Here is a 13,910-nt window from a genome sequence, read left to right as displayed (position 1 = left end):
TTTTGATTGCTTAGGTTCTCTAACGGTTTCTTGCCAAATACCTAGATACCTAGGTTTCTCCTAGAATTAAAACATATTTAAAAAATGTTAATTATACTCTTTTTACATTTGGAAAACAAGTGTACTTTTAGTCCTACTGCATGGGTTGAAAACTAGTGGCTTTGAAGATCAGCTGTGTTTTGTTTGGCTAGCACAGCATTTTAAAGAGATTTAAACTTAAATGCCTTGGAAAACATGCACACCCTCTTCACCATAGCTCCTATCTCTCCCAACTATTTAACACCTAGCCACAAAAAATACACCTGCCCCATTCAAAGAGAATACTAAAACAGACCCTTCATAGGCAATCAGTCTGGGATTCAGGATCAACTACCACTTTAGGATCAACTACCAAGCACCAACCCAAATCTCAGAAAATACTCATATCTCTACTATTCTAAATAGCTCACAGAGAACAGGCCTGAAAACAACACTAATTACAGGTACATTCTATGTAACAACAAAAATGAGTTCAACAGATGGCACAGCCATATTAAAAAATTACTCATGTGCTAAAAATAGTATTTTTGAAGAATATTTAACGATAAGGAAAAATACCCATGACATAATAATAAATGAAAAAAAGCAAAACAAGGTATAAAACCAGGCCAGGCATGGTGGCTCACACCTGTAATCCTAGTACTTTGGGAGTCTAACGCATAAGGATTACCTGAGGCCGGCCTAAGCAACACAGCAAGACCCCATTGCTACAAAAAATTTAAAAAATTAGCCAGTGTGGTGGCATGGGCCTGTAGTCCCAGCTACTCAGGAGGCTGAGGCAGAAGGATTGCCTGAGCCCAGGAGTTTGAGGTTGCAGTGAGCTGTGATGACACCACTGTATTCCAGCCTGGGAACAGAGACTCTGTCTCCAAAAAAAAAAAAAGAGAGAGAGAGACATAAAATTGTATCAGGTAAGCTCACTTAAAAACTATTTTGTGCGTGTATATAAAAGATAGAATATAAAAACATACAAAAATATTAAAAAAGAAATCTAAAAAAGGTTAATAGTGACTATCTCTGGGTAGTCATATTACAAAAGATTTTAATACTGTACTCTTTGTACCAGTCTACATTTTCTATATTCTCAATAATAATCACATACTTTATGAACAAAAAAGAAAAAATTAAAAATCATTTGAGTCACTTCATCTCAAAAATTCAAACTAAGGCCTGGCACGGTGGCTCATGCCTATAATCCTAGCACTACAGGAGACCGAGGCAGGAGCATTGCTTGACCAGCCTGAACAAGAGCTATATCCCATGTCTACTAAAAAAATAGAAAAATTAGCTGGGCGTGGTGGCACATGCCTGTAGTCCCAGCTACTCAGGAGGCTGAGGCAGGAGGATTGCTTAAGCCCAGGAGTTTGAGGTTGCAGCGAGCTATGACGACGCCACTGCACTCTAGCTGGAGCAATAGAGCGAAACTCTGTCTCAAAAAACAAAAACAAAAACAAAAACAAACTCAAATTACTATATGAACTTGAATTATTTAAATTTCTTTGTTTTTAAAAATAGAGACATCTATGTTTATATGGGCATAGAACACTCTAGCAGGATAATTAAGAAGCTGGCAATGGTAGCTTCTTCTAAGAAGGGGAGGCCGGGTGCAGTGGCTCACGCATGTAATCCTAGCATTCTGGGAGGCCAAGGTAGGAGGACTGCTTGAGCTCAGGAGTTCAAGATCAGCTGAGCAAGAGCAAGACCCCATCTCTACTAAAAATAGAAAAATTAGTTGGGTGTGGTGGTGCACACCTGTAATCCCAGCTACTCAAGAGGCTGAGGCAGGAGAATCACTTGAGCCCAGGAGTTTGCGGTTGCTGTGAGCAAGGCTGACACCATGGCACTCTAGCCCAGATGACAGAGCCAGACTCCATTTCAAGGAAAAAAAATAAACAACAAAAAAAAAAAACCATATATATAAGAAGGGGAACTGGTTGACTTAGAAATTTACTTTGTACTCTATACTCTTTATTCTTTATGAATTTAGTATCATGTATCTATATTATCTATTAAAAATTAACATAAAAATTAGTTTATAGTGAATTCTATTACCATAGATTTGCTGAGTGATTCCCACAGTCAGCTGGGAAACAATAAAGTATTAGCCCAATTCAGCAAACAGAAAAAGGAGGCATGAAAAGGATACACAGCAGGTGGAGTACCAAACTAAGACTACATACGGCTAACAAAAATAAAATGGCTGTAATTGTATCTATAGTGACTGCACGTTTCTCTGCCTTCCCAGGTACGTGGAACATAATCTAATGTTTATGTTTCTAAAGGAAACATTTTTCCTTTTTAATATAATCAAGAGTACTAAGAAAACCCAAGTTCTAAGCACAGCTCTGTCACCAACAAGCAAATAACCTTGGACGAGTACTTGACATACTTGTGCCTCAGCTTCCTCCTATGCAAAATTATAGCATGGAATTAGAACATTCCAAGTCTATGCCCTGAAGATCTAAATATTAGTCATACCAGCTAACTTGTCCAAGATCCATAGTTCTACATGGCCTGAGTAGATGTCAGGTTGTAGGGCCCCTTCTTATATCTTGCCTTTGTATACGGAAGGAAAAAACATTCAGTGACTTAATCTGATGTTGTAAATAATTTTATAGTTAAAAAAACCAAACACTCCATAAGTCTTATTTAGCCAAGGGGACAATTTGCAGAGACATTCATTTTCCAACATGAAGGCTGACATTTTAATGAAACAATGATTATCAAGTGACACGTAAAAGTATTAGAATCATAGCTTCATGACCTGGTCCTCAGATGCCATCAGCCCACCTTCCTCATTTAAAGATAGGAAAACTATGGTCAATAGAGTTTGTCTGCAGTCATATAGCTACCTAGGGTCAAACTATTGTGAGAAGCCACTTTAAAATTCCAAGATCAGTACTCTTCCCACCTAAATATGTTAGCTTATTTCCATATGAGAAAATCAAACAAGCAACCCAGACTCTTATGCTTCAGTTTACACTTCTGATGCACACATTAAATTATAAACAAAACAGAAAATAAACTATTATAAGCAAAATCTTTAAACATCATCACAAGCTCACTTACAGCACTCCACAGGTATAGAAGCTATCTGTAGAGAAAGGACTTTTCCATTGGGCTGTGGGATGTGTACACGAAACACAAGTCGTACTCTCGTATTCTTTCTGCCAATATCAGTTTCTCCTTTTCGAAGTTCTATATCTGAATTGCGGAGTTTCAAAATACCTGCACAGTCAATACTAAAGAGAAAAATATAAAAATTTACTGTGCTTATTAATAATCATGTTTCTAAACAATTCAACCACACAAATATTGTTAATTTGTTGGGAAAGAACTATCCAAAATTATGTCAAAAAAGAAAGATATGTATGATTGTTACTCTCTGCTATTTCAATTTAGGGATTAAAAATATTTTTGTATGATAAAAGTGCCATAGATTGCCTACAAAGACAGCTGTCAATAATTCTTCCCCATTCCTGTACTCACATGCTTCTCCTCCTGCCATCAAGAGGGTATATTCTAGCCCGGCATCAAGTCTGCTTTTGACATAAGCATTATCAATGAGATGTAGAAGAGTTTTGGGATAGGTTTTAGGGAACAGCTCTTTTAAGAGGCCTGATTCAAATGGAAGTTCCCTTTTATCCTTCTTCCCACCCATTTCTCCTTCTTATTCCTTCTGGAAGAATAATCCCTTCTGGAAATTATTCCTTCTGATTGTAATGGCTAGAGCTCCAGAAACCATTTTGGATTACAAGGCAATCTAGAGGATGGAAACAACATGCTAAAGATGGCAGAGAAGAAAAAGCTTGGTTCAGGTCCCAATATCTTACGAAGCCACTGTGCTAGCCCTAAAATTTCTATCTGTAAATTTCTCTTATGTGATAAAAAACTAAACCTCTAATTGCTTAAGCCACTGCATTTTAGGTTTTTGTTTTAGGCAACCAGAATCCTAACTAATCCACTTTAACAAAATTCTATTGCATTCTCATTCAGAAGTTGGCCACCTCATTTTATTTGCAAATGGGTCAAATGGGATGCCTGGAGGGAAAGTCAGAAGTTTTCCTTAAGGAAGTCAGGTGAGGTGGCTCACACTTGTAATTCTAGGGCTTTGGGAGGCCAAGGCGGGAGGATAACTTTAAGGCCAGGAGTTCAAGACCAGCCTGAGCAACATAGCAAGACCCTAGCTCTACAAAAATTAGAGAAATTAGTTGGGCATGGTGGCATGTGCCTGTAGTCCCAGCTACTTGGAAGGCTGTGACAGAAAGATCCCTTGAGCCAAGGAGTTTGGGGTTGCAGTAAGATATGATGACACCACTTGCACTCTAGCTCAGGCAGCAGAGTGAGACTCTGTTTCAAAAGAAAAAAAAGTTTTCCTTAAAGAAACTTAACAATCATAATTACACTGCAATTGTTTATTGTCTACCGTATTACACTGTGAGCTATTTGATGTTCATATACAGTATTTTTATCCCTATCACCTAGGATGATGCTTGTATATGGTCCATAAACATTTGTTGAATTGAATTTTCTTTCTGGAAATATGCTACCACCCTTAGCAAATGTAAATTTATTTATATAATGTTATTTAGTTAACTTAGAACAATGCACTTTGTATTGATACTTAATAAGTTTTTTATGAAGGGTGTTTCAGGGGGAAAAAAAGAACTGCCCATTTTAGGGTATGTTTCAAGATACCTGGCTGACATATTGTTTTCAGGAAGAAGTGGAATTTCCAGAACTTTTGTGCTGGCAATTATTATCTCTTGGCTTGCAGTAGCAACTGTCTTCCCAGTGATTCGATGCACTTGGTAAAATGCATGAGGTCGTAAATACCGATCATCTGCTGTTCCAATAAACATCTGTAGATTTATTGGCTTTTCACTGTAGCCCAGGAGCTAATTAGGAAGAACAAACACAGAAAAGCACAATTCATTATCCATGCATTTTACAATAAGCTTACAATAGTAAGTTCATCATATCTGTATCATGTACCATTGATACATAAAATGTTATTTCAAAAATGACCAAAACAAAGCAAGTAAAATACAACATTGGAATATGTTACACAAAGGATGCAGGGTTTCGGTTTTGTAGATTTTTTTGATAAATATCTGGATCAACAAAAATTTGCAGGCTTTCTGACTCTGCCGTACAGAACACAAAAGAAATGCTGATTCTGTACCCTAGGCAACATTAACCATTCAGACTAGACCTAAAGACTTGGGTGTGGGAAGGTCCTGTAACAGGCTGTTAAAATCAGAGGCACTCTGGAAAACTCTATTCTATACATTACAAACTTAGAATTTCAACTTGCTTAACAAGCCTGGGCTACTTGACTTTTCTTGTTACCTACCCTTCACTATTGCTAGGTTAAGATGACTTATATGGAACTCACATGGGGGAAGACCAGGAGCTGCTGGAGGCAAAAATAGCCACCACAAGAAAGGAGGCAATTAAAAGAAACAGAGTCTCACGAAGTACACAAATAGCGCTTACGGAGAATTAGAATCGCTGAGTAGTACCTATCTGACCCATCTTCATACAGGTAACAACTATAAACTGGAACAAATGTAAAGAATGACTTGAAAGCATGGTGAGCAATCACAAATAAGCAGATACTGATAAACTGACATATTTCTGAGAAGGAAATAACACAAGCTGTGTCTCCTGTTTTGTGGTTTTTAACCTTAGGAAAGCCACAGTCCATGCCTTACACAGCAGCTGAAACTTCCATAAAAAAACCTACAGTCTGAATTCAGGGCTCTGGAGAACTGAGTACAGAGTCTGAGACAACCACAGCCTCTGGAAAGAAAGAGGGAAATCTCAGTAAGGAGACAGTCAGAGAAGGGGAGCTCCAAACTATACATATAAACTCTGCCCAAACCTTTGGCTGACCTCCGAACCATGCTCAAACAGCACAGACTCCAAGTAGCCCAACTATGACTAAAATAACTGAAAGGAGATTTTTTTTTTTTTAATTTTTTTTTTTTACAAATATTTTTTTAAGCATTTTTTTTTTTTTTTTTTTTGAGACAGAGTCTCACTCTGTTGCCCAGGCTAGAGTGAGTGCCGTGGCGTCAGCCTAGCTCACAGCAACCTCAAACTCCTGAACTCAAGCGATCCTCCTGTCTCAGCCTCCCGAGTAGCTGGGACTACAGGCATGCGCCACCATGCCCGGCTAATTTTTTCTATATATATTTTTAGCTGTCCATATAATTTCTTTCTATTTTTAGTAGAGATGGGGTCTCGCTCTTGCTCAGGCTGGTCTCGAACTCCTGAGCTCAAACGATCCGCCCACCTCGGCCTCCCAGAGTGCTAGGATTACAGGCGTGAGCCACCGCGCCCAGCCTTGAAATGAGATTTTGAGCTGCCACAAACCATAGGGGAGACAGGTTTTCCAGGTTTCCACTCCAACCAAGTGCCCACTTAAACAAACAAATTCAACTTTGGAAGTAAGAGTGTGTACGTGTGTGTTCCGTTGAGATGTAGTTCTTTATATATTCTGAATACTAATCCCTTCTCAGATATATGATTTACAAATATTTTCTCCTATTCTGTAGGTTGTCTTTTAACGTTCTTACTAGTAGTTCTTTGATACACAAAAGTTCTTAATTTTGATGAAGTCCAATTTATCTATTTTTTCTTTTGTTGCCTGTGATTTTGGTGTCATATGGGTAAAATCTTTGCTAAATATATCAAGACAACTTTCCTCAATGTTGTCTTCTAAGACTTTTATAGTTTTACCTTTTACATTTAGGTCTTTGATCCATTTTGAGTTAATTTTTATATCTGGTATAAGGTAAGAGTCCAATTTCATTCTTTTGCATGTGGATATCCAGTTTTCCTAGCACCTTTTATTGAGAAGACTAGCCTTTCTCTATTGAATGGTCTTGGTACCCTTCTTGAAAATCATTTGACCTTACATGTGAGGGTTCATCTCTGGGCTAGCTATTCTATTCCACTGGTTGGTCTTTATGCCAGGACCATACTGTTTTAACTACTGTAGCAAATGGGGAAGTATGAAATTATCCAACTTTGGTTTTCTTTTATAAGGGCTGTTTTGGCTATTCAAGGTCCCATGCAATCCCATGTGAATCTGAGGATTTCCCTTTCCATTTGTGCAAAAAAGGCTGTTAGAATTTTGATAGGTATTATATTGAATCTATGCATCACTTTCAGGAGTTCTGACATCTTAAATCTTAACAATGCTAATTCTTCCTATTCAAGAACACAGGACGTCTTTTCACTTATTTAGATTCTCTTTAACTTCTTCCAGCAATGTTTTGTAATTTTTTGCATTCAAGACTTACACCTCCTTGGTTAGATTTATTCCTATAATCTTTTTGATGCTATTATACATGGAATTACTTTTTTTTATCGTTTTTTAGCCATTTCATCCCAATGGAATTACTTTTTAACTTTTTTTTTTTTTTTCCTGAGACAGAGTCTTGCTCTGTTGTCTGGGCTAGAGTGCCGTGGCATCAGCCTAGCTCACAGCAACCTCAAACTCCTGGGCTCAAGCAATCCTTCTGTCTCAGCCTCCCGTGTAGCTGGGACTACAGGCATGCGCCACCATGCCCAGCTCATTTTTTCTACATATTTTTAGTTGTCCAGCTAATTTCTTTCTATTTTTAGTAGAGACGAGGTCTCACTCTTGCTCAGGCTGGTCTTGAACTCCTGACCCTGAGTGATCCTCCCGCCTCAGCCTCCCAGAGTGCTAGGATTACAGGCTAGGATTACAGGCGTGAGCCACCACGCCCAGCCTAATTTATCATTTTTATCATAGTTATTCTAAAGTCTCTTTCTGACAACCCCAACATCTAATCTAAGCCATCTCTGGGTCTGCTACCATTGATTGTTTCTCTCTTTAAGGTGGGTCACATTTTCTCCTGTGTACGTGGTTTGTTTCTTGTATATTAGACATTTTGTGTTAAAAAAAAACCTCTCGAGACTGAAGCACAAAATATTTGCCTCCAGAAAGGGATATGCTATTTCTTTTGTCAGGTCACAGTTCCTAAGCTGTGTCTAGACTTTACTGAAGCTTTAGTCTGATTCAGTATAGCACTGGCTTCCAAGGCTTTGAAGGTATAATAAGTTTCCTTCTTCAGCAGGGCATGCAATCTTTTTTTTTTTTTCCATAAACTGAACCAAGTGGTAGGGGCATGGAATCTTAGTGCTGGCCAGATTCCAGAGACCTGTCTATGCTTCCCACCAAGTCTCCAGCCCTTGAAACTGTTAGAAGACCTTTCTCTGATTCACTACCTGGTTGCTTGGTTTTTAATCTATCAGGAGTTCTCTATGCTCTTCAGTCCTGCTATTTCATTTCTGAGCCTCAGAATATCTCTTTCAGCTGTTTCTCAACCTTTTTTTTTTTTTTTTTTTTTTTGAGACAGAGTCTCGCTCTGTTGCCCGGGCTAGAGTGAGTGCCGTGGCGTCAGCCTAGCTCACAGCAACCTCAAACTCCTGGGCTTAAGCGATCCTCCTGCCTCAGCCTCCCGAGTAGCTAGGACTACAGGCATGCGCCACCATGCCCGGCTAATTTTTTCTATATATATTTTTAGTTGTCCATATAATTTCTTTCTATTTTTAGTAGAGACGGGGTCTCGCTCTTGCTCAGGCTGGTCTCGAACTCCTGACCTTGAGCAATCCACCCGCCTCGGACTCCCAGAGAGCTAGGATTACAGGCGTGAGCCACCACGCCCGGCCTGTTTCTCAACCTTTGAGAGTTTCTACCTTTTTGGAACTTTTGGGTCTTTTGAGAGTGCCTTGAAGAGATTTTTCTCAGCTCTCCTAATAATACTCCAGTCTTTTGTAAATGAGAGCCTAGAGTGCCTCAGGGTGCTTATGCCTTCAGTATGAAGTGAAGGGGGTCTCAGCTCTCCTGCCATGCCTCTTCTCCTTTGAGATGGTGGCTTTCTTGCACTTGGTGGAGTCTTGCAGGTGAATGTTTTATTCACACGTGCTTACCCTTCCCTGGTTTTACAGTGGAGTCTGTAACTAGGCAACTTCATAATTTATTGATTATCCTCCTCTACCCAAGAAAAGATATTAAGACTTTTGCTTATCATTGGATAATATAATTTGCCCAGGATGACTTTCAGTCCTCTAACAGTTATAGAGAAACACTAAAAGCCTAGGCAATAGCTTTGTAATAGTTCCCCTTGTTTTTACTCTTGTTCCCCTGCAGCCCCATTCTCTGTCCAGCAGCCAGAATAAACTTACAACATAAATTGGATAATTTTACCCCTCTACTTAGAACTCTCTAATGGCTTCTCTTCACATTCAGAATTAATTATAATTCCCTACAATGGTTTTCACAGTCTGTGTGATTTGGGCCCTGGCTAACTTGTTGGCCTTAACTTTTCCCACTCTCTCCCTTCTACAGTCTACCCTAGCCAGGCTGGCCTTATTGCATGAATCACTCAAGCTCATTCCTAACCTCAGGGCCTTCATACTTAATATTTTATACCTCAGGAATATTCTTCCCTCTGATCTTCATGTTACTTCACTCCTTCGCATGATTCAGTTCTGTACTCAAAGGTCAGTTCTCTCAGAGAAGACTACTATATCTAAAATATCATATTTCTGCCCCCTTATTCTGTGTTATAATTTTTCATATTTACTACTGTCAAAATTGTATTATATATTATTATCCATCCAAGTACCATATAAGTTCCAAAAAGGCAGAAACTGTCTTGTTCACCATTCTATCCTTTCCTCCTTTTATTGAGGATCCATTATGGAAATGTTACTGCTTCAGCCAGTACTATACAGGTGACACTAAAAGAAAGACTAAAGTGGAATGTATCAAATTTTAAGGAATTACTGAAGCTCCTAAAAGGCAGAAATTTATTCTTGATAATATAAGATGTGGGCAAGCACATAACAGAAATCAATTAAGGCTCTATGAAGGAAATAAAGAATAGAACCATGGAAATAAGCTAAGAGGCTGAAGCACTAAAATCATGTGTACTGAGAGTTTAAACTAGGGTAGAGGTAGGAACATAAATAGAAAATAGGAAGGGAAAATGATGAATGGAATAAATCTTTCCCATGAGGCCTTAAAGAGATTTTTTTAACTGACTACATATAGAACAAAAGAGGAAACAAGTCAAAAGTTCTGAGCTTCAGTATCCAGGAGAATGGGGGTATCACTAGCAAATAAAGAAATTGAAGAAGTCACTGATTTAGAACAGGTGTAGAGAAGAATGGCCTTTATTAAAAAGTCAAACAACAATGGATGCTGGTGAAGATGCAGAGAGAAAGGAATGTTTATGCACTGTTGGTGGGACTGCAAATTAGTACAACCTCTATGGAAAACATATGGAGATTCCTCAAAGAAATAGACATAGACTTACCATTCAACCCAGCAATCCCACTACTGGGTATCTACCTAAAGGAAAGTAAGTCATTTTATAAAAAAGAAACCTGCACTAGAATGTTTACTGCAGAACAATTCACAATCACAAAGATGTGGAATCAACCTAAGTGCCCATCAATTCACAAGTGGATTAAGAAAATGTGATCTCTCTTTCTCTCTCTCACTCTCTCTCTCTCTCTCTCTCTCACACACACACACACACACACACACACACACCATGGAGTACTATTCAGCCATAAAAAGGAATGAAATGATGTCTTTTGCAGCAACTTGGATGGAATTGAAGACCATTATCCTAAGTGAAGTATCTCAGGAATGGAAAAACAAACACCACATGGACTCTTTCTAATAGCTAGGAGCTAATTGATGGGAACACACGACACAAAGAGATGTAAAGGTCATAGGAAATTAAGAAAGGGAGGGAGGGGAAGTTATAAAAACCTACCTGTTGGGTACAATGAACACTAATCAGGTGATGGGCAACTAAAAGCCCAGACTTAAGCATTATAAAAGGTATCCATGTAACAAAAACATTGGTACCTTCTTAATATTTTGAAATAAAAAATAATGAAAGAAATAAAGAATGGGACTGGGCATCTGGAAACTAGCAGCTTTCTTTCTAAGAAAGAAAGAAATACACAAAACTCTATAGCTACGACAAGAATCAATTACAATTAAAAATTTATATAAAAAAAGAACAGGTATAAAGATAAAGTAATGACACACTGTATTCAAGGTAATAGTGAGACATCTACAAACAAATATTAGGCAAGTAAGATGCCTATGGTTTTAGCCCAGCCATAGTATTATACAATAAACACAATGCTTTGGTATGTAATTTGATGACAAGATAATACAGTCCACTGTGCCTTAAAAGAATGACATTTGATATCTGCTTCCTTTCTCTTGTTTTGACATGGTAGATATGCATTGATTTTTTTTTAAGTCCCAATACAGCAGTACTTGTGGCACTTGAAACACTGTTGAATTTTAACAGCATCATTGTGATTTGTACTGCACTGAGCAGCAGTGTAAAGTGATGCGAACACCACATGTTCTCTCTTTCTCAACTCGGCCACTATAATGCGAGAACAGCCAGAGTCAATACATAAATGAAATGAGTGTAGTGGGTTCCTATACAACTTGTATAGATGCTTCCTTTTTAATTTCATGTAATTTTCACATTATAATACATACAATACTATATAAAATAATATTCTTTTGGTTATTTTTTCTCCAACCATGTAGAAATGTATAAAAACAATTCCTAGCTCACAACCTGTACAAAAACAAGTGGACAGCCAGTTTTGGCCTACACAACCCTGGCCTACAACAATTTTTTTTTTTTTTTTAAAGAGACAGGGTCTCACCCTGTCACCCAGGGTGGAAGGCGACAACCTCCAATTCCTGGCTCAAGTGATCCTCTCAACTCGACCTCTGGAGTAGCTAGAACTTTATGTGTATGCCACCACACCCAGCTAATTTTTAAATTTTTTGTAGAGACAAAGTCTCACAATGTTGCTCATTCAGGCTGGTCCCAAATTCCTGGCCTCAAGTGATCCTCCCACCACCTCCTAAAGTGCTGGGATTACAGGCATGAGCCACTGTGCCTAGTCCAGAAAAGTATTTCTTAACTTGGACAGTATTACCCTCTGCAGGGGAGATGGCGGGTGGGGAGGGTATTTTGAAATTTTGTGAAGGCACATAGTTGCCAACATGATAAGTAGAGTGCACTATGGATATTTAATGCGAAGGGGCCAAAGATTCAAATTCCTCTCAATGGGATAATCATAGTTCCTCAAAGTGAAGAACTAGCTATGTCACAAAGAACTTGAGAATATACCACCTGTGAACTAAAATAAAACCTTAAGCCCCCCAGCTAAATGAATGGAAAGGGGACCTCAGAAATACCCTAAAGCTGAGTTGCTGGCCGTGAGAAGGGAGGTCAGATATGCCTCCTCATGCCTACCTCCCTTCTTGGAGATACCCTTTGTAACTTATTAGTACGCCTAAGGCTATACAAGACAAAGTTTAAATCACACCTGTAGGTCATCAATTTTCTTAACAGATCACTTGAGTCTGGGTATGCGTGTATACCTGTTGACTTGTCTCTGATTAACAGACTTAACTTAAAACATTCCAAGCCTTTAGACAAAGCTTCATTTCTTTCACCAATCACAAATCAAAGAATCTTCAAACCCACCTGCAATGCCCCCTTTCAGATGCCCTGCCTTTTCCAGCCCAACCAATGTAAGCTTTCCATGTACTGATTTAAGACTTTACGTGTAATTCCTGTCTCCCTGAAACATATAAAACCAAACTATATCCAACTACGATGAGACCACTCACTCAAGGCTTCTTGGGCGTGGCTCTCCAGGCCTCGGCTGTACATATTTGACTCAGAATAAACCTCTAAATAATTTTACAGAGTTTGGGCCCTTTACTGTTGACACACCAGACATTCATGTATTAGTATAAGAAAATGTTTATGAACTTAGAACCTAACTCCTTTATATATACATGCCAAAAAACTGCAGTTGTAACATATATAAATTTTTCATGAATGCAGCTACCATGTAAAAAGTTTATCATTTCAAAAAATCATGTCATTGCCAATAATGCCACTCATGGAATTTAGATTGTTGATCAACACACCTACCCCTACCTGTGTACCTGCAACACTGACATTGATACTGAGGTATAAATAACTACTTCACTGTGTCTTCTATAGTCATTACCAAGCCTTTTCATTTTGAAACACTTTTTTTAAAAAAATTCAGGCAGCCTCTCCCAAAACCAGAATAGGTTCAGAGAGACAAACATACTTTTTAAATATAGTTGATAGTTTATTTATTTCTTCTTAATATTTCAGCCTTATACTGATTTTTTTTTTTTTTTTTTTTTCCAAGACAGGGTCCTATCTCCCCAGGCTAGGGTGCCATGGCATCAGCCTAGCTCACAGCAACCTCAAACACAGTTTGAATAATCCAAAGTAAAAGCAAACTCAGTTTGAGGGTGCTGTGAGCTAAGCTCATGCCACGGCACTCTAGCTTGGGCAGACAGACCAAGACTTTGTCATAAAATAAAATAAAATAAAATAAAATCTCCTGGGCTGGAGAGATCCTCCTGCCTCAGTCTCCTGAGTAGCTGAACTATAGGTGTGGGTCACCACAACCAGCCCTATACATGTAATTTAAGAATATCAATATAAGAGGCTGGGCATGATGGCTCACACCTATAATACCTGCACTTTGGGAGGCCGAGGCAGGAAGATCGCTTGAAGCCAGGAGCTTGAGACTAGCCTGAACAACATAGCAATACCCCATCTCTACAAAAAATAGAAAAATTAGCCAAGAGTGGTGGCCTGCACCTGTAGTCCTAGCTACTTGGGAGGCTGAGGCAGGAGGATCGCTTTAGCTCTGGAGTTTGAGGCTATAGCGAGCTGTGATTATGATACTGCACTCCAGCCTGAGTGACAGACTGAGAC

The 13,910-nt window shown here is 38.7% G+C and overlaps 1 protein-coding gene across 4 annotated transcripts in view; it reads right to left on the bottom strand.

Annotated features, from left to right (window-relative positions):
- The window catches only part of NFATC3 (nuclear factor of activated T cells 3), a 102,644-nt gene that overhangs the window by 47,045 nt on the left and 41,689 nt on the right, over positions 1-13,910 (bottom strand). For all 4 annotated transcript variants that reach the window (XM_069456313.1, XM_069456312.1, XM_069456314.1 and 1 more), the window contains 2 exons: positions 4,738-4,937; positions 3,109-3,281 (listed from right to left, as the gene is read on the bottom strand). In XM_069456313.1, the coding sequence (XP_069312414.1) occupies positions 3,109-3,281; positions 4,738-4,937 (373 nt within the window). The remainder of the gene's footprint in view (positions 1-3,108; positions 3,282-4,737; positions 4,938-13,910) is intronic.

Source organism: Eulemur rufifrons, chromosome 23 (assembly GCF_041146395.1).
Source record: "Eulemur rufifrons isolate Redbay chromosome 23, OSU_ERuf_1, whole genome shotgun sequence".
Classification (NCBI taxonomy): domain Eukaryota; kingdom Metazoa; phylum Chordata; class Mammalia; order Primates; family Lemuridae; genus Eulemur; species Eulemur rufifrons.
The sequence above is the reverse complement of the archived record's forward strand: the minus strand, read 5'-3'. Positions and strand labels throughout refer to the sequence as shown.